Consider the following 24,934-nt stretch of genomic DNA (forward strand, 5'->3'; position numbering starts at 1 on the left):
AACAGTTTAAAACAATAAAGTTCTATATTAAAAACATCATATTTCTAAAAATACCCTAACCCACCCCAAATGCCTGCCACATGAGGCAGAAGCTGAAGAAGATCAGCTAGTAAGGAGATGAAGACTTCTGGGGCAGCCTTTGGAGGAAAGAGCTGAAGCCTGAGTGTCAGCTGGCGGTAGTGATCTGAAGACTAAGCAGCTGCTGGACCAAACTGAAGACTTCAGAAGCCTGGTGAACAGTCTTGAAGGTTCCAGGTGGAAGTCAAACCTGACCAGAAAGAAGACTGCCTTGCAAACCATCATTGTTAGGTCTGTGAGTTAATGGGGGGGCGGGGCGGGAGGGGAGCTTGATAAGGGAATTGGCTTACGGTTGCTTAGGGGTAGGAACTAGGGCTTCTAACCCCTGTTTGATGGTAAAAGTAACTGTATAGAAACCCTGTTTAAAAGCAGTAACTTTTGTTGTTAAACATCTGTAAATAACAAGCTTTCTTGTTTTATTTCTTTTTAATAAAAAATATATAACTTTGTTTACTTTCCTGGTACCTCTGATCTGTTGTCTCATGCCTAATGACCAGCTACCTTAGAGGAAAAGGTGTATTTTAAATAAAGAGGTGCAGTTTAATGGTGGCAGCGGAAGTGAAGGGAGAGATTGCCCAATGGAGAGGGAGGATTCTCCACATTTGGGGATGGGGTGGGATTGCCCTAGTGTAGAGGCCCCCACCCTAAGGAGTGGTTTCCACAGAGCCGAACTATTTTCAGGCTCAGCAGTTTAACGTTCCACCACTACCCAAGTTGCCTCCCTTATATAGTCCCTTTGCACAAGTGGTGAGGAAGCCACAGTTAACCATAACTTCCTGTTATGTGTGAACCGGGAAACCATGGTTAATGGCTACCAAATAAGCCAGGATTTAAAGCTATGGTGTTAAATTGGCATCTGAAACATGGCTTGTTTGGAAGCCATTAATTTGACTGGAAGTTCCTGGTTCAGATGTAATGGGAAACTATGGTTAACTGCCACTTCCTTTGCTCACTCACGCAAAGGGAGAAGCAAAGCAGGAGTAAAGGGATTACGTGCTGGTATACAAAGCTCATGCATGATCTGATCATCCAAATGGAGCCAATGAGTCATAACAAGGTATACCTTTCCAAAGACACCTGCAGCACAAATACCTTCTTTTTCACATTAATAGAACAAAAAGTCTTCCTCCATACTTGAGGTACCATTTTAAGCAGAAATCCTAAGTGACTAAAGATTTTGTGAAGTAATACATATACCCCCCCACACACACAAAATACTTGAATGCTCATATTTCCTTAGGTCTTATTATAGAACATTCATCCACAATAATCAAACTTCCTTATGACAAATTCTGCTGTGTTCAACTAAACCCAGTAGTATCTACTTCTACAGTTATGTAAGGAAAACATGGCACCTGTGGAGAGGGACCTATTGCTACAAATACAAATTCTTAGGCAGCAGGAAGGGAGCCTCCTTGAAAATGCAGTGTGCAGATAATCATTCACTTAAAGATGTTTGAGTTGTCTCAGTATTAACTCTACCCTTCCATTTGAAGGACATGGTTCCATCTCGGTATCATATTACATAGCAATCAATGGGAATTCATAATAACAATGATCAAGTGTTGTGGATATGTCAGTATGAGTTCTGGAAACCACACTACAGTGTAACAAAATGGAACAACAATCACTGCAATGCACCAATAAATAAAACTATAAATACAGATTACATATGGACTTCAACTGTTTGGATACTTGCATTATTAATTTCAATTAAAAAAAGAAATTGGGGATCCAACATTAAATGCACATTGCTTTTAGTTTTTTTAAACAGTTTTGTTTTAAAATAAGACTGCTTCTGAAAAATGTGCATACAGGCCCAATCCAACCCCTTGCATTTGGATATTCCTATATCAGAAGTCTCCTTCTACTGATGTCTCCCCCACAAATGCAGAACGATGCACACACCCACAGCTGTGCATGCACAGTTTTGCATGCAGGAGAGTCTGAATAATGCCTCTGATGTTTTAATTCCTTTGTTTTATGATTCATTATTTGGAATAACAACTTGCTTTCATGTTGCAGAATTGTGCTGAGAAACAGGAAATCAGTTTTATTGTAAGTGGGGCTTGTGTTCTTTAGCACTGGTCAGCATTTCCATCTTGCTGCATCTGAAGGAGAGGTAGAGCAATGAATGGGACCATCAGCTTGGCTGGGACCAACTGCCATTTGGCTCATCTCCCTCAATCATTGTGTACTCATCATATATGAGCAGATACTTGAATTTGATTATTTTCCTCTTCCCTCCCTATCCCTTTTTCCTTTTGTATTGCATCTGTTAAGTTGTAGCCCATTGTTTTAAGCTTCCTGCATTGGCAGAAAAGCGTTATATACATGTCAAAATGACAGAATGGAGGGATGGGTGTGTCTGTAGGAAAAAAATGACAGTATACTTAAAGGGCTTGGAATGGGCATGTGTAAAAAAAGTTTAGAAGGAGTGGGTGATTTCATGAAGTCTAAGAAACACTGCAGTAATGCAGTGAAGTAACATGCACATCCATTTCTTTAAGTAAGAACTACTGGGAGCTCCACATAGTAGTGGAATATAAGAATTTATTTTTATACAGAACATATCTGAGGTTTAATCATAATTTAAAAGTCACATGATCAATTGGAGTGGTTTCTAACGAAAGAGCTACACCCCTTTAAAACAATATTCACTACCTGATTCAAATAACATGTTTAAGATTTCTCTGTGCATCAAACATCTGCCTATCTAAATTGCAACCAGACTTTATCACGCATTACATGCAAGTAATGTCCACTGATTTTAATAGAACTTACTTCCACATAGTCACTCCAATCCAGCTAAGGAGATGCATGCTTGTAAGCATCCTGCTAGATGTGTATGATTTGCTAGATCAGGAACCTTAAGTATAAAACTAGATGTGGATGAGAATGCACATCCAAACATGAATGCTATTTATCCACACTGCATTGCTTTCAATGGGATGTTCATTAAATCTGCGTTACATTCTGGTGCAACTAATCACTCAGATACAATTCTGTTTGCACTTTGAAAAGGAATTTGGGCATTTGCTTTGAAGATCAGTGTTTTTTAAAAAAATTATTAAAGGAAACTATTAGATTCTTTAATACCCTCAAAGTAGAGCTTGCTATGAGATAATGTAATTTAATATATAAAAAGCAACACTTGTCAATCAGAAAACCTTTAGCCCTACTTGCAAGCATGGGGTTCCATCCAATATCGTGCAAGCGGACTTCTGTTTCTGCAGTGCAACTTCTTTCTCTCTTCCCTCACTGCATCCAAAGTACACCCTCCAGCAAATTTGGGAATGTGGATGGGGAAATCCATGCCACCAGTGGTGTCCATTCCACTGGTAGACAGACATAAAAAAGACATGAAATAAAACAGTGATCATGTCTGGAATACTGCTGTATGCATCGGAATACCTTGCTCCAACTATGAAAGTGAGACCCTCATACTGAAGTGGGTATCTGCAAATAGATTGTTCCTTCTTAATTTGTTCCAACACATTGGTGTTGTTCAGTCGTTCAGTCATGTCCGACTCTTCGTGACCCCATGGACCATAGCACGCCAGGCCTTCCTGTCCTGCGCTCTCTCCCGGAGTGTGCTCAAGTTCATATTCATTGCATCGGTGGTGCTATCTAGCCATCTCATCCTCTGCTGTCTCCTTCTCCTTTTGCCTTCAGTTTTTCCCAACATCAGGGTCTTTTCCAGAGAGTTTTCTCTTCGCATTAGGTGGCCAAAATATTGGAGCTTCAGCTTCAGTATCTGTCCTTCCAAGGAGCACTCAGGGATGATTTCCTTTAGGATGGACTGATTTGACCTCCTTGCAGTCCAGGGGACTCGTAAGAGTCTTCTCCAGCACCACAGTTCGAAAGCATCCATTCTTCGGCGCTCAGCCTTCCTTATAGTCCAGCTCTCACAGCCATACATTACTACTGGGAAAACCATAGCTTTGATTAGACGGACCTTTGTCGGCAAGGTGATGTCTCTGCTTCTTACTATGCTGTCTAGGTTGGCCATAGCTTTCCTCCCAAGGAGCAAGCGTCTTTTAATTTCATGGCTACAGTCACTGTCTGCAGTGATCTTGGAGCCCAAGAAAGTAAAATCTGTCACTGCTTCCATTTCTTCCCGTTCTATATGGCAGGAAGTGATGGGGCCAGATGCCATGATCTTCGTTTTTTTAATGTTGAGTTTCAAACCAGCTTACGCACTCTCCTCTTTCACCCTCAACAAGAGGCTCTTGAGATCCTCTTCGCTTTCTGCCATTAGGGTGGTATCGTCTGCATATCGGAGGTTGTTGATAATTCTCCCAGCAATCTTAATTCCAACCTGTGATTCATCCAACCCGGCATTTCTCATGATGTACGCTGCATATAAGTTAAATAAGCAGGGTGACAATATGCAGACTTGTCGTACTCCTTTCCCAATTTTGAACCACTCGGTTGTTCCATGTATGGTTCTTACTGTTGCTTCTTGACCCTCGTACAGGTTTCTCAGGAGACAGGTAAGGTGGTCTGGTACTCCCATCACTTTCAGAATTTGCCACAGTTTGTTGTGATCCACACAATCAAAGGCTTTAGCGTAGTCAATGAAGCAGAAATAGACGTTTTTCTGGAATTCTCTTGCTTTCTCCATGATCCAGTGAATGTTGGCGATTTGATCTCTAGTTCCTCTGCCTCTTCGAAACCCAGCTTGGACTTCCGGTAGTTCTCGGTTCGCATACTGCTGAAGCCTAGCTTGTAGGATTTTGAGCATCACCTTGCTGGCATGTGAAATGAGCACAATTGTGCGGTAGTTTGAACACTCTTTGGCGTTGCCCTTCTTTGGAATTGGAATGTAAACTGACCTTTTCCAGTCTTGAGGCCATTGTTGAGTGTTCCAAATTTGTTGGCATATTGAATGCAGCACTTTAACAGCATCATCTTTTAGGATTTGAAATAGCTCAGCTGGAATACTGTCATCTCCGCTAGCTTTGTTGTTACTAATGCTTCCTAAGGCCCACTTGACTTCACTGTCTAGGATGTCCGGCTCAAGTTCAGTGACTGCACTATCATGGCTATCAGGGTCGTTAAGATCTTTCCTGTATAGTTCTTCTGTGTATTCTTGCCACCTCTTCTTAATCTCATCTGCTTCTGTTAGGTCCCTGCCTTCTTTGTCCTTTATCATGCCCGTCTTTGCACAAAACGTTCCCTTGAGATCTCCGATTTTCTTGAAGAGATCTCTAGTCTTTCCCATTCTGTTGTTTTCCTCGATTTGTTTGCACTGTTCATTTAAGAAGGCCTTCTTGTCTCTCCTTGCTATTCTCTGGATCTCTGCATTCAGTTGGATATATCTTCCCCTTTCTCCCTTGCTTTTCGCTTCCCTTCTTTCATCAGCTCCTTGTAAAGCCTCATCAGACAGCCACTTGGCTTTCTTGCATTTCTTTTTCTTGGGGATGGGTTGAGTTGCTGCCTCCTGAACAATGTTACAGACCTCCGTCCATAGTTCCTCAGGCACTCTGTCTATCAGGTCTAATCCCTGAAATCTATTCCTAACCAGTGTTGTTATAGGGGAGAAGGGGAAAAGCCCGTGAATCCAGGAGCTGGGTCAGGTTGTAGGCAGCAATGTGGGGTAGAAAATTTTCCAATACTTTATTTTTCCAGGGGACAATTTTCCATGTCATAAGATAATTAGCAATGAATGGATGCCAACTGCAAATACAATATTAGTCAAGCTTGGCAGTTTCAAAATGATAATTAATGTTTCTCAGGTGATAATCCTTAGCAAGTATGTAAGAGAATAAATATATGCCACTGAAATACATATAAGTCTCTATGTGAAATGGAACTAATAAGTAATGACAGCAAAACTGAAGGTGCCTCAACATCCTCAGTAGAAGGGAGGTGAACCCTGTTGAAACAGATGCGTAGTTGTCAGCATATACACATAGCCCATTGGGTTACTAAAATTTTCTTGTGTGTCAACAGTTTTCAGCACTTTTCCCCATCTTAAATTTAAACAATGTAAGGGGAGTACATGCTATTGGCTTTAATATTTTATAAGCACTACAATAAAAATTACTATATAATGTAACATTCAAAGCCCATAAGGGCTCGGGACCAGGTTATCTGAAGGATTGCCTCCTCCCATATGTACCTGCCCGGACCCTAAGTTCATCTTCAGAAGACCCTGCCAAAGGAAGTAAGGTGGGTGGCTACCAGGAAGAGGGCCTTTTCTGCCATGGCACCCTGGCTGTGGAATAAGCTCCTTAGAGAGGGTTCGCCTGATGCCTACGTTGTACTCCTTTCAGCACCAGGTGAAGACCCCCTGGCTCCCCAGCATTTTAGCATTCTAGTCTTTTAGCTCTGCTGTTTAAAATCTGTATTTTAAATCTCTGCATTGCTGCTAGGTATTAGTCTGGTTGAACTTTTATATTGAAGTTTTAAGCTTTCATATTTCATATTGTTTTATGTTGTACTTTGTGGTTTTAATTTTTGTGAACTACCCAGAGAGCTTCAATACAGAAATGAAATAAATAAATTTATATCACATTAAGTGTGCTTTAATTCTTCCCCCCTCAAATATTTCAGGTCAAATACTTGTGGTATATTGGGACAGAATTTTTTTTAAAGGTACTTATTTTAGCTTTGCTGTTTACAAGCAAAATAAGCATGCTAAATTAGATCACTCTCTGGGGCATCAGAACATTTTCTGAGGCAAACTGAAAATTCTCTAATGCAAATTACCCTTATCTGCATAGGCAAATTTTCTGGAACATTTTCCAATTCAAAATTTTCCAGGAAACCCACATAACTAGGTGTAGGGTGGGGGCACTGCTGAACAGACAATTGGCACAGTCACCTATACTAATACCACCAATCACCTGTTTGGACAAGACCAATTCCAAGCACGCACACAAACACTCATTCCAAAAATGTGATCTTCACTGTCAGAACTGACAGAGCTGACCATCTGTTCTGTGGAGGAGGATCTGTGTAGGTGGCCCTTTGCTACGCACAAGGATACCTGGATTGGGACCCAGATTTGAATGTTTCTCAATATGCATAGCATGTGTGACAGTCTCTAATCCCCTTGTTACGGTTTCCTATATACAAGTACTAACCAGGCAAGTCACATTTATTAAAAGCAGCATGTCAAATAGTTCACAATTACAGACTATATCAATACAGATTATGCCAGATGGTAATGAGCCATACACAAGGAGCCATCCATCCAAAATAATCACACTGTTTTCCACCGAACTGTTGAAGAGGTTATGGTTTATTACACAGTTCTCATTAGATATACAGTGCCAGCATTAGCAATTTTTCCTTCATTTGTGTCTCATTTAAGATTCTACCTCCACAAGCATATTCAAATTAGTACACAAGGTTAAAACCATTATGGCCAGGAATAAAATTATGTTGCATTTTATGTTATAGAAATGGTGGATCAAAGGTCCGTTAAATCTATTATTTTTAAAATTATTATCCAATAGAGAGTACTAAGAGAGATAACGGAAATATACTTATTGAGTATAGCTTTTGATACCTACAAAGCCAGATTAATAGAATGCATGGATTGTTCTAAATAAAGATGAAGTTCATTAAAATAATAAGGCTAAAAAAAACACTAGTGGAATTAGCTAAAAAAAATCCAACTACTCTGAACTGCTGGCCTTCACTTTGAATTTGCCCAAGATCAGCAACAGCCTTGACAAAGGTGAAATTTAATGCAAACAAGACAGTTGTAATATTTGGGAAGCAAGCTGATCTGAGAAGTGTACAGCCTGCTCTAGATGGGGCTGCTCTTCCTTCTAAGAATAAGGTTTGCAGCTTGTGAGTACTGCTAGATCTGGCACCACTCTGGATGTCCAGGTGGCAGCAGTCCTGGCCTCAGTCATTCATACTATCATAACGACATCCACGTTTCACTATTGTAATGCATTCTACATGAGGCAGCACTTGAAAAGTCTGCAGGGATTACAATTGGTGCAAAATGCAGCAGGCAGACTTCTAGCTGGAAAAAGCATGAAAGTCCAAGAAGGACCACCAAATCCCGTCTGTGTCTACTCATATGCTCCAGTCAATGTCTTAAAGCAGAGGTGCACTTAACTTACTGCTTAACTGTGTTTTGACCTTTGCTTGTATCCGGACCACTCCTGCCTTTGCCTGATCCCATGCTGGACTGGAACTTTTGTGCATGACCATTTGCCTGCTTTGTCGCCTTGCCTTTGGGATTGCCCAATAATTCTGTTGTACTGCTGAGTGTGATTCAACCATAGCAGGCCAGTTCCCAATCTGGGGAACCCACCAGGGTTCTCCAGATAGCCATGCCCCCTAACTAACACATTGGAAATGAAAACATGAAGCTACTGCTACAGATTACATATGTAGCATAGTGATTTGATGTTGCGTTACTTGGGTCTGCTTTCAAGGAGAAACAGTAACCTGGATGACAACAAAATCCTCACATTTAAGAGTAATACGAGTTTTCTTTGTGTGCCTAAAAGCTTACATTAGAAACAGGCATTGTATGTTTTAAAAACAACGTAATATATCAGGCAGATAAAGTTCCACAGCTGGAATTTTAGATTAAGGCTCACAACTATCTGTCAGGGTGGACACTGAGCCCATAGAATCCCAGAGTAGTTCTGATTCGGAGGAAGAGCAGCCGCTCCTGGGAGAGGAGCGCGCCCCTTTTTCCCAGGGCCCGCAGCTGACAGAGATTCCTCCCACCAACATTCCTAGATTAGAAAGCAGTCCAGGGAGTGACCCAGCACCAATAGCAGACTGGTTGGATGCGTGGTGCAGACGCAGAAAGCGGCGCCAAATGGAGAGCGCGGAAAGGAGGCGTAGCGCCCGGTTGGCGCTCAAAGAACGGTTGTGCCCAGAGGATCCAAGGGAAAAGGGGAGGGATTCTCCCTAGTCCTTATATTCAGGGGTCTGCCAGTAATTGCCTTTCAAACGGGGACCAACTGTTCCAACTTAGGGCATAGGGATGCTTCTGCTCAGATCTAGTTCCTACCTGTAGAGTTGTAAGTTGTAAAAGAAGAATAAAGCTTTGAAAAGAATCCCTTTGTCTGCGTCTGGACTTGGCTACTGGATTAGACTGAGAGAGCCCTCCAAGGAGCCCTTGACACTATCCAATATTGAAAATAATGGCAGAAGCATCACTGGCTCAAGTAGGAAACCTACCTCAAAACTTGACCATGGATGTTTCCAACTATCATTCATGTGGCTTAAACAGAAGAGTCCATACCCAGGGAAGCTTTTGCCAGGAGTATGCACAGCCTGGTGGAACAGTTGCCACTCTGAGTAGCTACTAAACTAGCTAAAGGTGCTTATCAGTGTCCTCTCACCCAAAGTAAAGGTTGGTGCAAAACACCAGTGCTTTCAAATGGAGGGCTCCTAGAGCTAGCAATGAGAAGCATTAACCCAGTTTGCACAACATGCTGGGGCTTGCCATGGGTTATTTAAGCCACAGTGAGCTGTGGTGCATGCCAGGCATGATCTAAATATAAAACCACCAATTGGTGGTTGTTGCGTGAACCCAGCCATCAGGGGTTATGCAAGGGTTAAAAAACCCTTGCATAACCCCACAACAAGTCAAGGGTTGTTTAACCCTCACATAACCCCTGATGGCTGGGTTTGCATGACATGACAACCTCTCAGAGTTTCAGCTATAGGGCGGTATACAAATATAATGAATGAATGAAAATGGCAGCCTGCATGCACAGTGGCTCATCAGTGGTTAAACAACCCACGATGGGCTGTTGTGTCATGCAAACTGGCCCATTGTGTAGCTATTCCATCTTTTTCTCCTTAGCAGGTTTTCTGCATTAAGTAAAAAGATTAAAGGAGTGCTAAGAAAATACAGGAGGGTCATGAGTAGAATATATCATCTGGACCACCCTGTAAACTTCCATGAATGAGGCAGGGTGATGCCATAAGCAGCCCACAAGCAGAACAGAGAGTGCAGCATGTACTAGCAGGAAAAGAAAATGGCTGCCTGTCAATATTTGAGAAGGTGACTACAGTCTTGCAGAAATTAGGTAGATTTTTCCTGTGTGCTATTTTATGCACTTTAGGCTCAAGTCTTAAATTCAGTTTAAAGTTTCTATGCAATGACTATACAAGACAAACTGAATGAAGGTAAACAGATTCCCATTAATATGCATTGCCAATTATGTACAGACACCACCAAACCTGTGAACAGATGCTCATCTGTCCAAGTATTTCCCTGAAATATTTCCACATAGCTTTAATATATATATATAATTGTACCAACGTAGCTGGAAAGTGACAATACTAATAGATTCAGTTCTAACAATGCATGAACAAGAACGCATTTTCAAATGTGGCAGTTGTTTCAAAACATTTGTTTCATTCCTCACAAAGATGAAACGGTTGAAAATCATTTGGTATTCCAGGAGTCAAGCACATGATGGGAAAGACACTGTAATAAAAACTTGCCTTATCCAAGTAAAGAAAGCATTTTTATTGCAACATATTAATAGAAGTTTGGCCAATCTTGCTGCTCAAAAGTACGCAAACTGCTTAGATGGGGAAAACATTACACTGTAAATTATTTTTTTGTTTCTTGTTTTCTCAAATATATATGTACATACAGGTATAGTGGTCTGGGGGTAGACATTTTACTATCTGCACCATTTTTAATGGACTCCACAATCTTACATTGGCTATCTTCCAACAAGTTGCGAAAAAGCTCCTGTTCCCCATCTTGTATCATCACAGATAAAGTGGTGAAGAATGTAGCATTAGAAAGATTCAAACAATATATAGATATTTTTCTTTTATCCATTTTACAAACTAGGTAAGTATACAGATTTTAAATAATAAAGAATTATCTCAAAAGGGTATCTATTTCAATATAAATTGAAACATAAGTAACTCCCTTTTCAAAAACCATACAAAGCATACTGGCAGAACTAGTAAATTAGGACTCTTCCTTTGCAAGAGCATAAACCTATCTCTAACATTTAATATATCAAGTAGCCATTATTGTTTCTTGCCAGTTCTGACCTTGAAAAGGAGAGTCCATTTTTGAGAGTAAAGTTTAAGTTACCAAAGAAAATTATTTCAGTAAATGATGACGGATATGGCATATTAATAGGGCTTTGAGAACAAGCATTCATTAATAGGAAAAGCATGACAGTCTGTGGGAGTGTATGCTTTTTAATTAAGGGGGTGGAGAGAAGACCGAAACTGTCCCCAATTGATTTCATGACACCCTGAACCCTCTAACATTTGAACTTGCTTCAGAGAAATCCCCCCCACCCCACCCCAACTCCTGGCCTTGGCATTTTATTTTATCAGTGTGCTTGTTTTTCTGTGCTTTTGGCAAAATATATCCACGAAGCAGATGGGTCTTGCTATGTACATGCAATGATGCTAAACAGTTAAAGGAGATGGCAAGCTGCCTCTGAACCCTTGCCCCTATCACCAGGTGTGCTGCTATAATCAGCAGCAGGGAAGGGATAAAACCCGCTCCAGAGCCATGCAACTGCTGCCGCCTCTGGGACATGATCAGATTAATCAGATGCATTTTGGAATGTTGGGTGTCAGCTAATTTCTACTATTACAGCAGATGTCCCGTCACTGATTTCTGGATTTGTTTATGTTTTAACATTTGTAAAATGCTTTCTTGGTGGAAGGGAGCTTGTAATCAGTGATGGCGCTGGCTGATTTTCAGTACAGAAGGAAGGGTAATGTCTCTTTGTTTTTTGTTTAATTTTTACCTTATTTATTTCCATTCTACTCGGAAGTTTAGTTTTATTTATTGATTTTGACAAATTCATCTATAAAACTATAAATAATTAGGAAAAAGCAACCCACTAGTAAGTGCAGCCTTCCATTTAAGCAATAGTCTGGTAGCCATAAGTGATAAGGAAGTCCATGAAGGTGAATAAGCAGACTGGTGGATGAGAGATGGAGCATTCCATCTCTTCTCTAGGCCCAGCACAGAAACCGAGTAGGTGGCCAAAAGACGGAAACCCCTTCTTCCATGTCTTCCCAGCAAAGCTATTGGTGAGGATCAACACAACACTAAAACCTATTCAATGCACTGAAACATATGTGCAGGATACTTGAGGGTTAAATGTTTCTGCACCTCGCAATTAGCTGTGCCTCAGGATGTATGCTACTGGAAACATATATCTTAGTTAAAAGCTAGCATTGCTAAGGAGATGGATTAGGTCACCAAAGCCCACAAGAACGAATGTATGTGACAAAGTTCTAATGGTTAGAATTCATTCTTATGGCCTGTCATCACTATAACAGGAAGTCAAAGACCAATTAACAAGCCCATTAATAAGATATATCATTACAATATATGGAGCTGAGATCAGCCTAATCCTTATGCTTAACTGGTTCATACCTTTCTTGGAATTACCTTGTTTTTCAGAACTGCACTATTTTCTCCATGGTTACATATTTCAAGAACTTATACTAGTACTTTATTCCATTTAGAGTTTTCAATTCCACTGCAAGTCGTCTGTAGTCATCAAAAGATTTCCTAGAGCCATAATCTCCCCTCCCAATTGATCACAGAACTAACAGATGAACCACATGTGTGAACTGCTACAGCTCCAACACAATTAATGCAATTTTACAACAACTGTGGCTTTATACTTTGAATAGAAATATATCATTTTTTATTTTTAAAATCTGTTGAATTCTGGAAAAGCTGGCAATAAGAATTCATACTCCTTGTCCAGGTTCCAAGCCAAGTCATATTTTGTGGAGACAGCTCTTTAGTACATCAGTGACCATTGCCTAAGAATTTGAGGTCTAATTTCTGGCATTTATGTTTGTTGAGAAAAATGGCTCCTGGGGGTTCTGAAAGATAAAGTACGTCTGGCAGATATCCATAGATAAAAATATGATTTTTTTCCTGTACCTTCCTGCTCCTTATCCTTATTCCCTTAGCTCAGTCCTTGCACCACCTCTTCCCTACAAACCTACTTCTTGTTGAGGCATCCCAAGTTGCATAATTGGTGCCCCTTGATTATGGAATGTTCTCCCCACTGAGGTCTGCCTGGCACCAACATTGTCATCTTTCTGGCGCCATGTGAAGACTGTCCTCTACTCCTAGGCATTTGATGGCATATATGTAAGTAGTTTTTATCAAGTCCAGAATCTTACTGTAACTGTATTTAAAGTGATTTAAAATTGTTTTTAAAATTGTACATTTACATTATATTTTTATTATCTGTTTTTGTGACTTGTAATTCTTGTGAATCACCCAGAGAGCTTTCGCTATTGGGCAAATGAAATAACTATAATAACAATAACAATAATAATAAAAACCAAAATCTGCAGCTACACTAAACTGCACAAAATCAAGACAATTTATGTAACTATAACTAGTTTGCATAACTAATGAGCTCCTTTGGTTTTAATTCTGGATTTTCTTGATCTGAAAGTACATGCACTTTTAATAATTTACTCAGAACCATGGGAATAGAATAATTTACTTTTAATAATTTTTGCCCAGAACCATGGGAAAGGAAGGTAGCTGGCTATTTTATCACTTCCTCATGACATTCCCAATATCCTTAGTTCTGATCATGAAAAGAAAGGTGGATTTGGAAACTTGTTAATATTGTCCCTCCAGGAAGAGCTACTCTAATGGTAGAATTATCTTATGAACGAGGAAGCAGGAATGATGGGTTTGCCAAGACAGCATTCAGCCATAAACCTCTTTATGCTTGCCCACAACTTTGGTATAGTTTAAGAGTGTTTTTAAAAGATCTTAGTTAAATGGAATTGTGTAAAAAGTTATTTTAGCTTCATATTGATACTCCTATCAGCCTAAATTACTACATTCAGAATTATTTTGGAAATGTGTGTGTAGGGAAAGGCAAGAAAAATGCATGTATTATTACTTACAAAGTACCTAATGTTGTACACGCTGCTGCATAGGTCATATGCATAGCTAAGCCTACCTGTATCAGGGGGGGGGGGCAAGGGGGAGTCAGAAAAGCCATTACAGACATTAATTTCAGATATTAATTCTGTATAGGAGTGTAATAAATGTTAGAAATGTGCTGTAAAGAACAGTCACATTGTACTTCATATTGTTTTTCTTCCATACAGAGTTACATAAATATATATAAATATATAAAGCTGAAACACAAGAGTCAGACCATCTAGAACTTGCTACCCAAACGGCAGTAGTTCTCCAGTCTCTGCTAAGCCCTGCTAAGAGAGCCAATGTGGTGTACTGATTAGAATACTGGACTGGGACTTGGGAGACCTGGGTTCTAGTCCCTCCCCGCTTGGCCATAAAGCTCTTTGGGTGACTTTGCACTAGTCACTAACTTTCAGCCTAGCCTACCGTACCTCACAGGGCTGTTCTGAGTATAAAATGGAGTGGGGGGTTTATGTAAGTTGCCTTGGGCTCCTTGGAGAAAAGGTGGGATTATAAATGTAACAAATAAATTAATAATAATAAAAATGATAAATACTAGCCTTTTAACTAAAGATACCAGGAACTGTGGGCAAAACAGCCAAGCTACTTATTTTTATTTATTTCAATTATTTATATTCTGCCTTTCAGGATACAAATCCTACCAAGACAGAAATAATAAAACCACAACAAACAATATAAACATTCTTTTTAAATCATCAGGATCCTTCCCATAGGGCAGTTGGAGGAAGATGGCTCTGGGGAAAGGAAAGTTCAGCTGGAGCAGAAGGAGGTGCCATCTACCTCCCTCCCTCCTAGAGATCATGGATAGCCACCAAGACTTTGTCAGTGACAACATTGCCAGACAGCTATTTTTGCAGAGCAGATTTAGCAGAATCCTCAGCCAAAAGTATTTTATTTATTTATTGCATTTATACCCTGCCTTTTTTCCTCTTGCAAGGAACCCAAGGCGGCTTACATTATCCTCCTCCTCTCCCTTTTATCCTCACAACAAATAACCCTGTGAGGTGGGTTGGGCTGAGAGTGTGTGACTGGCCCAAAGTCACCCAGTGAGCTTCCATGGCTGAGTGGGGACTAGAACCCGGATCTCCCGGCTCCTAGTCCAACTCTTGCCACTACTTGGATGAATTCTAGGCCTACACTGCACGATACAGACTGTCTCGTAACTTTCTCCCAACTTTGCGCTAAAGAAAAAGCAGATGGGGGTGCATTTTGAGCAGAGAAGTTACTTGAAGAGAAAGAGTTAAAGATTGCATTTTCTTGTTGCTGCTTTTCATAAAGAAAAGAAGAAAAACAGGGTAAAGTTACACACAACTGCCCTGAATGATGACCTCTACATGACCAAATATAGGAAACTGAATCAGCCCTGAGATTTCCATGCTCATTAGTTTGGTAATCCAAATGATAAAGGCTGATTTGATGGCAATTCAAGGGTTTGGAAAACTAGTCAACATTACACTTCCTATGAATGGCAATCCACACATTGCTTCTATTAAAGCTCCTCAAGTGGGAGGTCTTTATGAGCAGTTATTTTTCCAGGGCTTTGCTTTTAAGGACTCGTGATCAGTAACCGTCAATGAAGGTATACAGTTACCTGCTAGGGTGCTCATAAGTTGTATTATTGTGTTTTTTGTCAGATTACTTATCCTCTAAAATGTGGCAACTTCTAGAAGAGCAAATACTTAAGTGAAGCTGTTCATCTTGTAAATAAGATAAGACCTTTTTCTAGTTATATAAACCACCACCAAAAGACTCATCAATATGAGAAGGCAAACACATTTGCACACCTCTGTCCTTTGGACCACTGTTAGCAGAGGCCTTTGTTCTTGTGTACAACTCATTAATTGTTCCCATATCCTGAATCAACATTTTGCTATAATGGGAACCAATGATTTCTGTGAGAGGCAGTAAAAGGAGATGCAATTAGGATGAAAAGAAGTGCATTACAGGACTGCTGCTTGCACTTGATTTAATTTCCAGACCAAAAGAATGATGGGCGAGGTATCTGCTAAAATTCCATAATGAAACTTCTAAAGAAATTTCTGTTTCTCAGTTAAAGTATACCAAATATACCCCGCCTTCCTTTTGCTTTTCATCATTTATGATTTCAACGACTGCCAAATCAGGCTAATCAGAATTTAAAGAATGGATCCCACTCTAAACAGGGAACAGAGAATGGGTTGGCATCATTGTTGTCAGAATTATGAAAATTTAAAAAACAACTAATTATCACTAACTACTTAAGAAAATATTAGAGTCATATTCAATAGCTAACCACATAAAAGGCTGTCCACATAAATATCAGGCAATGAAGGTGTTAGTTATGGTGGTAGGAATAATGATTCACATACACTTCATCCATATAATTACATATAACCTGCAGCAGAGGAATGTGTTCCTTGAAGAGTCCTTTGCATAGCATAAGAAGTGCCAAGAATAAATATGATTAAATAAATATATAGAATTTTTTTTGTTTCACTATGGAAACATTTAAACTATCTAAGTGTATGCATCTGATTCCTATTAACATTCACGGGATCACCAGAAGCACTGTCTGTTGTACTTTACAGTTAGATCAGAGAAAGGATTAAACTGATCAGAAGTGATGTTCTTTGGTTCTGTTATAGGCTATCATTGAAAAGTTTACTTTTCCATATGTGGAGGCACCAGAAGCTGCCATGTTATGCTTATATAAAAATGTGCTATATGCATATTTAAAATGGTCTTTCATAAAGGCAAGTAAGAGACCTGCCCCAAGCCAACAATGGGTTAAATACTTGTAATAACTGCAATTAGTGTGATTAACTCCTGATGTCTATGCAGTGTTATGATTTCATAGAATCATAGAATAGTAGGGTTGGAAGGGGCCTACAAGACCATCGAGTCCAGCCCCCTGCTCAATGCATATGAGTCCTTTGTTGGATCATGCATATGAGTCCTTTGTTCTTGGTTTAATATCTTTTAAAAATTATTTCTTACATTTATATCCTGCCTTTCTTCCAAGATGAAATTCAAGGCTACACAGGATTCACAAGCTGTCTCCCACCCAGACACTGACCAGACCCAGGACTGCTAGGCGTCAGCACGGTTGCTAGAACACTTGTGCCTTGCTGTTTTATTCATAAAACTGGAGGAGATGGGAGAACTCGGCAGTAAGAGCATGCCCTAATCATAATGAAATATTCACAGGCAGAGCTGGGCAAAAATAATGTGACAAAACAGAGGTAATGGGGAAATACCATCCCTTTCACCCAGCTAGAGATATGTGCACATGGAGGCAGCCTTTGCTCGTGTTTCCTTAACTGTACAAGGAACTGCATGCAGAAATGGTTGCGGCACATGTGGCTCTTGTCACTATAAAGCCTGATACAGTCGTGGGGGCTGCGCACGTAGCCTTGGCCAAACACTGGGATTCATGTCCATCATGTTTGGAGAATGGAGAGGAGAGCAGGGGGACAGGTTCAATTCCCTTTCTGTTCTATCTTTTCCAACCAACAATTGGGATTATTTTCAATCATCTGACAGTGGCTATATGCACAGCCAAAGAGTTACATGGGTCTTTTGAGAGTGCTGCTGCAAACACATATGGTCAGATTAGAGCCTGTTTGAAGTGCCACTGTGAAATCAAGATGCAAGGGACATACACAGGGATTCCAAGACTGCAGGTTAAGGGGACCCCTACTTGGGTTACTGTTCTCAAACATTACATCAGGAAAAACTACACATCCCTGCTGCATGCACAGTCTCCTGTGCATTTCTTTAAATCAGAATCATCATCCCCTTTAGTGACATTTAAGGTAAAGGGCTTTCCCCTTCAGTGACATTTAAGACAAATTAGCTAGAGTACTTAAGGTTTTCATCATTAGAACTAGTATTACTGGCATATTAATACAGAAAATGTTATTCCTTTTCTCTCCTGTCCCCAGCTTCCAAGAAACAAACCACAAAGTGAAATTCTGAAATGGAAGGAGCTATTTTGTACCCTGCCAGATCATATAGCAGACCGAGGCAAACAGACATAAAACTACATTCTACGGTAGATTATTGGCCAATTTATAGTAACTTCACATCTGCTGGTTTCTGAGATTCATGCAAAGCAATCTGAGCTAGGTAAACCTTGAGATGATCCAGCAAAACATTAATATCCTTAAGCATCCTCACTTAGCACACAGATTCGTTACGCTTCAACTAATAAGAGATCCATAGCATGTACTTTTGTTAATACAAGTTGGTGGACCACAGGGATTCTGGTAAAACATATATATAAGTAGAGCTTGCAAGACTGAACTCAGCCTACCACTTCAGTCTGTCTTTGGGATCTTCCAGTTTAGACAGACGTAGTCCAGTAAAGGGGAGGGGGAAAGAGGACATGGAGTGAATGTTACAACTTCACCCATTAGAGCTGGGTTCAAAGCCAAGCTAAGAATGTCTTTATAAGCTTTTTTTCCTCTTTCAAAGAGATATTCATGTAGGAAAAAAGGCTCACATTACAATGTAGAAAGAGCATCAGAAGTTCTTCCTCCACTGTGAGAACATAGACTGGGAATTTGAGACATACAGTAACTGCCTAAGCAGCACACCCGTAATTAAGTGGAAAAGGCATAAATATATTTTTCTACATAGAAATTACCTGCACAGAAGGGCAAAAAACACGTTTGCTTCATCATTGGTGCCCTATCTGTAAACTGCCCGTATTAGGGCCTAGCAAGGCGAACTCCCACCTTCACCATTTCCAATCGCTTTGGCCTCCATGAGCTGAACTGGGTCTCCTTCTTCCCCTCATAGAGACCTTTGGAAGGAAGTGAAGATCAGGATGCAAGGCTATTTCTTGGAGCCTGCCAAGCCTGTTTTTTCAAGTGTTAGCAGTCCACAGCAGCAAGTCTATATGCTCTGAGCATGATGGACTAATCTTGTAACTAAGAAATAGTGCCCACATTTGCTTTTTTCCTCCTCTTACCATTTTGCATCAGTCTTTCAGACTGAAAGCCTGAGGGAAAGGACTGTCTTATTAACAATCTTGGTAAGACTTTTAGCTAAAAACCAAGTAAAAGCACTTTAAATTAGAGACAGGAACCTATGTCCTCCAGATGTTGATGGACTACTACTCCCATCATCCCTCACCATTGCCCAGGCTGGCAGAGGCTGATGGGAATCGGAGTCCTACAATATCTGAGAGCTCACAGGTTTCTCAGCCCTGCTTTAAATAAATAAATCACTCAGAGTGTTGTTCTGAGCATGGATATGGTAAGTATTATAGAGGATGTCATATACAAAAAATGCTGTGTAGATTAGAAAACAAAATAACACAGGTGGAAACAGGAGGGGAAAACGTATTTCTGAATCTTATTCATATATTACTATATACATTGTAAATGGTATTGGATTACTTTGTTGAAGGCAAATAATGACACAAGCTGCAAAGAAAAAACATAGGTCTGGATGTTTTACATTAGCAAAATACTTACCTGGAATATATCCCACTGACCATGTCATTCTGGAGAGAGTTCTCTGTTATGCTAGGTCCAGCTGCCTTAGACACAAGTAAAACCACCAGACCTCTCATCTGCAGATTGTTCCTGCTTTCAGACACAAAACCTCTGCCAAAGAGAAAAAATAAAATCAGTCAGAACAGTATTTTGGACTCCCAAATTATTTTTTATCACTCATTAGCCCAGTTCAGATTACCACCTAAATAATGGCTTAGATCAGGGGTAAGCAACCTGGTGTCCTCTGGATGGATTACAATTCTCATCATCCTCAGCCAGCATGGCCAATGGTCAGGGATTATGCGAGTTGTCATCCAAAACATCTGGAGGGCACCAGGTTACTTACCCGTGGTTGAGATTGTTGGGAATGAGCTCAAAATGGTTTGTTGCATGGTTTAGGTGACTGTCTGAACCAGACTGACATCTGGAGGGATCTACAGAACATAAGGCAAATGGCACTGTTGATATAGATGAATCACCACTTTCTTTTTATACATAGCTAAATACACACATACAGTTAATGTCTGAATTTTCTGGAAAGTAGTACATTCAGTATTCAATAGTACTAGATATTTGGGGATTGACTGTGAAGGAAGAATGCAAATACCAAACCATTTTTCCTGGTTCCATATATTTTTCCATACATCTGTTTTCCTTTTACCAACTATAGCCAATACTAGGGTTCACTAGGACATTGTCATAAAATAATAACATATAGACAACATTCAAAATTAAAAAGCAGTCATAAGTAGCAAATTCAGACATTTCTGGGCTAATTGTGGGAAAAGGAAATTTTATACAATGTAGCTCTGGAAAACCAATATATTGTTGCTGCATATGATTTTGATTATTAGAAAGGTTCACAACATGCTTTTAGTCTTCAGCACTTAGTTAACATTGAGTTAGAGAATCTCTTTCACTACTATAAATTTAGAGAGGAACAAACCTTCACATGTTTATAGACTATTAATTCCTGTGCTGAAGAAATAATCTTTGCGGGAGGGATCGATATATATAGCATATACAGAAGGCCTATACAGACGCAAACAGAATATGCTGAGGTATAAGGGATTTTCTGGTTAAGCAGTTAAGCATGAAGGTTATGGGCAAGTTGTATGACTAATTTAAAAGAAATCAGTATTCAAACTAGAAAACTACCAAGTTAGAAGACAAGTTCAGTCTTCACAGCTATCCTCATTTCGGTTGACTGAAAATGTAAATGAAGGCTATTACCATATGATAGAGATTAATTAAAAATAGAATACTGAGGAAGAAATCTGGAATAAACACTAACCTGTGAAGTACTCCAGTCTAAAGATAAAACAGCTGCTAATTAGTAGCAACTCTAGATGGAGAAATGTCAGTGGACGGACTACAGAGCAAGAACCTAGACACAAAGTAATTGACATATAATACAACATCCAATTATATGACCTTTATCATCTAGTATTCTATAGTTCTTTACATTGTCTTTGTCCAAGTTATCAGGTACCTAAGACCTGAACTTCTTTTCCACCCAAAGTAGTAAACAGAATTACATTTGTGACATGTACTCGATCATCACTACAGCAAATTGCATGAGACTTGAAACAAATAAAGCCTAGGGTGACCATCCTTTAGTAACTAGAAGCTACTGCAGTCACTTGACATGGCTCCAGGGGTCACATTCACAGTCTACCTGAATCCAGTTCCCTAGAGATATTCAACCCAAGTTATAGGTACATAAAAGTCTTCCAGATGGTACAATTATTCTTGATGGGTATGTAGCAGAAGACAGGTGCCTTTAGGGGGGGAAGAGTGAACTGGAAGCAGCCAAGTAAAATTGGGTGTGCATGCACACACACACACATTAGTATCGGAGTCAGATTCTTTTTTAAAAGCTTGGACAAAATGCAACCAGAAGTGTAAATATAAATATAAAACTGCCTAGATTATGGTGTTGCCTGTTCTAGTTTGTGCACCTTGGTATTATTAAACACTCTGCCCTCAAGGTAAATGAAATTAGACCGATACAACCAGCCACAGCAAATCCAATTTCATAGAACAATGAAAAGACTGAAGGGAAAACACAATTATTCTCAATGTTATTCATGTGACAAAATCTAGTTTTTAGAAACTGACAGATTCACAGATTTAAATACAGAGCTCTTCTTAAAAAAATCATGTTGATCTATGGGGGAACAGGGGAAGTCTAGCTCTGAAACAAGTGCATTATTATGGTATGCTGATATAAGACTCACACCACCCACACAAGCAGTAACACTGGCTAATAGTTTATGTGCTAAAAGAAATACACCTCCTACTACTGTCCATCTGTTTAAAAGAATAAATCAAGCAAACATGAGCATTCCCATTAAAGCTTTGCACTCTTCGTAATGCCCAGCTATTTCACTTTTCAGCTAGGGATATGAGAAGAATCCATAATTTCCATGGTTTAGCTGCACTAGTCATGGAAATATGTCTACCAAGAGAAAAAAGATCACTCAATGTTATGAACATGTTGGGTCTGCAGACTGAGTCCTATTGGTAAAGGCTGTTTTAACAATTATATTTTTGAAATCTTATGTCTATAGTATATCAGACAAAAACACTACAGAATATATGGTGGTAAAATGCACTCCAATAGAAGGCAAAAGAGTAGACAATCATTATTTTGAAAATATCTTTAAAAATTCAAGTAAGAATTTGGTACTTGATGAGCAAGTCAAATTCAAACTGTATAAACACAAGATAGCATTAATGCTCCAAGTGAAATTGCAGCATTTATAGAACACTTTTGCACACTGAATATAGTGCATGATTTATACATGATCATCCAAGATCAGTACGGTGCACGCCAAATTCCATCAGGGCAAGGAGTTACCAATCCTAAATTCCATGAGCTCCCTGCCTCCTCTTCTCTTTAACTTGAAGACAGGTCCTTCCATTCTTCCTTTTGCTCCTACTCTGCATAAGAACATTCTAAATCTAGCAAGACACACATGTTCAGTGCATGCAATAGAAGAAGTAATTCCCTTTCACAAAATTGAACAGCAAGACCCTGAGCATATACGGCTATGGACTACGGACATTCTGTCCAATTTCTGCTCACCATAAGTCTTCAGTAGTAGAATCAGCCACTGAATAATAATTGTCAATATCACAATATTTTAAGTAACTTTTAAAGTGAGAAAAAGACATGTGCTGATGCTCCTGAACCCAGATATATTATTAAACACCTATATGGTATCTACAATGTTCCAAGTGCTGTACAGATACTAAAAGGATAAGACAATCCTAGTCTCACAATAAAATCAGATATGATAGGAAATGAAAAAGGAATGGAGAAGGAAGAGGAAAGCAAGCGTTGGAGAAGTTGCTCCTTCACTGGCTAATGAAGAGGTCAAGTTGGTTTCCCCCTTGCTGTGATATTTTTGTGACAGCCAGAGTGGTGTAGTGGCTAGAGTGCTGGACTAGAGTTGGGAGATCCAGGTTCTAGTCCCTACTCAGCCATGGAAGCTCACTGGGTGACTTGGGGCCAGTCACAGACTCTCAGCCCAAGCTACCCCACAGGGTTGTTGTTGTGAGGATAAAATGGAGAGGAGGATTATGTGCGCCACCTTAAGGAGGAAAAAAGATGGAATATAAATGTAATAAATAATATTTTTCCTGGGATGCAGGAAGTGCGGCCTTCCAGTGGCTCTTGGTCTCCTGGCCAGTGGCAGAGACCAGAGTGTCACTCAGATATATTTTTTCCTTTCATTTGACCCAGAAGCAGCAATGGGCTTTGAATCAGTTCCTGGGATAGACCAAATAAAGGCCAACAAAACTGAGATAACACAAAGTGGAAGTGATAATGGTGAGGAGCTCTTGTAGACTTCAGGAGGTGCCAAACCTACCATATGTGGGCAGAATCATCATCTTCTTTTTAATAAGCTGCCACTTTCTCTGTAAGGCTGAGGAAAGGGTTAACAGCTAGCTAAAGAAAGTCTTGCAAAGTTAGCACAGAGAATCAGTACTAATTCAACAAACCTCAGTGTGAAGTGTAATTGTCCTCTGTATGATTCCCAGTAAACTCGATGTCAAATGAAATGGAGGATATGGAGATCCACACAGACATGCCAAGGAGCCATGACTGACTACAGTTCCACTGGGTCCACCACCTGTCTACAAACATAGCTGCTCCACTTTAAGCTGTATAGACGTTCACTAGGGGACATGCAGCAAACTTGTCTACCACATCCAGTGTATATCAGTCCTGTTATCTTTAAGATTCCTGGGTAAGAATGATAGAATCGTAGGATTTTCATGTGCCTGGAGGTGACCTGGTACAGTTTCTGGTACTTAGGCAAGATTGTCAACACTTTTACACTGCTATTTTTTGCCCACCGAATCCAGATTATAATATAATAATTAATATTTACATTTCTATACCGCCCAATAGCTGAAGCCAGCAAAGACACACGCAAGAAAGGTGTGTCTCACCAAAGGTGCTTGAAGGCAAGGAATAAAGTAAACATCGTCCAGAAGAAGCTCTTATAAACAGCAGTTCCAAGTTCTCAAACCTATGTGGTGGTATTTTCACTCTATTGTGGAACCCCACCGTCCATCTAATAATGTTGGTATATACAAATGTAGATGCAAGCAAAGACATCACTATGTCTAAAACACCAAGGATTCTATTGAAATGTGAATGACAGAAGTTTTCATTTGTGACAAAATACATGTATTGAACACAGTTTATAGTTCATAGTTGGTGGAAAAGTAACTGAAGCATTTCTGATATAGTTTTCTTGTTTGTGTATTCGTTCCTGAGGGAGCGCAAGATTTTAAAGGTGGAGAATGGAAGCAACTTGTGGTTTTGGAAATGTCAGTTTCCACAGCAACCAGCATCATTTTCTTTATATAGCATTATAAACAGATGGCAAAAAGAGTGGTCATGTTTATTTCTTTGCCAGCATGTCAATAAAACTTCTGTACTATAGTATATTTTAGTTATTTAATAATCCTGGTATAATAGCAATGAAATCGACTGTAGCAGACAAATATAATTACATATTTATTTTTCTTTCACACATGCAATTCTGAAATAGCAGAATCACTATATTTTTTGGCAAAACTTTCTAAAAACATTTCCTCACCACTTGGCATGTAGCACACAATCTCATTTGTAAAATCTTGAAAGTAAAATAGCAAAGTACAATTGTAAAATTTTGGTTCTTATGTATCCTTTGTTACTTAACTGGCCTCAGTTAAATTGCTTCTGGAATTCAAATTCTTGTAGTACATCATGGTAAAGCAAATAAATATTTGTGAATTGAGCTATAAAAAGCAAATTTAGGGTGCAATCCTATGCAGATAGGCGGCCACCTCTGAACTTGGAGGCAGCTGCCTATCCAAAGCAGGGCAGGAGAAACACAGAGGGGATCATTCCCTCCGCGTTTCTTCTGCCCTGCATTTGTGGCTA

General features: G+C 39.7%; 1 protein-coding gene across 2 annotated transcripts in view; it reads right to left on the reverse strand.

The window, feature by feature from the left end:
* Positions 1 to 24,934, reverse strand: part of PDSS2 (decaprenyl diphosphate synthase subunit 2) — a 94,047-nt gene that overhangs the window by 55,275 nt on the left and 13,838 nt on the right. For both annotated transcript variants that reach the window (XM_084827211.1, XM_084827210.1), the window contains exon 2: positions 19,468 to 19,599. In XM_084827211.1, coding sequence (XP_084683337.1) covers positions 19,468 to 19,599 — 132 coding nt within the window. The remainder of the gene's footprint in view (positions 1 to 19,467; positions 19,600 to 24,934) is intronic.

This window comes from Heloderma suspectum, chromosome 1 (genome assembly GCF_057233095.1).
Source record: "Heloderma suspectum isolate Gila_16-S chromosome 1, 16-S_ref, whole genome shotgun sequence".
Classification (NCBI taxonomy): Eukaryota; Metazoa; Chordata; class Lepidosauria; order Squamata; family Helodermatidae; genus Heloderma; species Heloderma suspectum.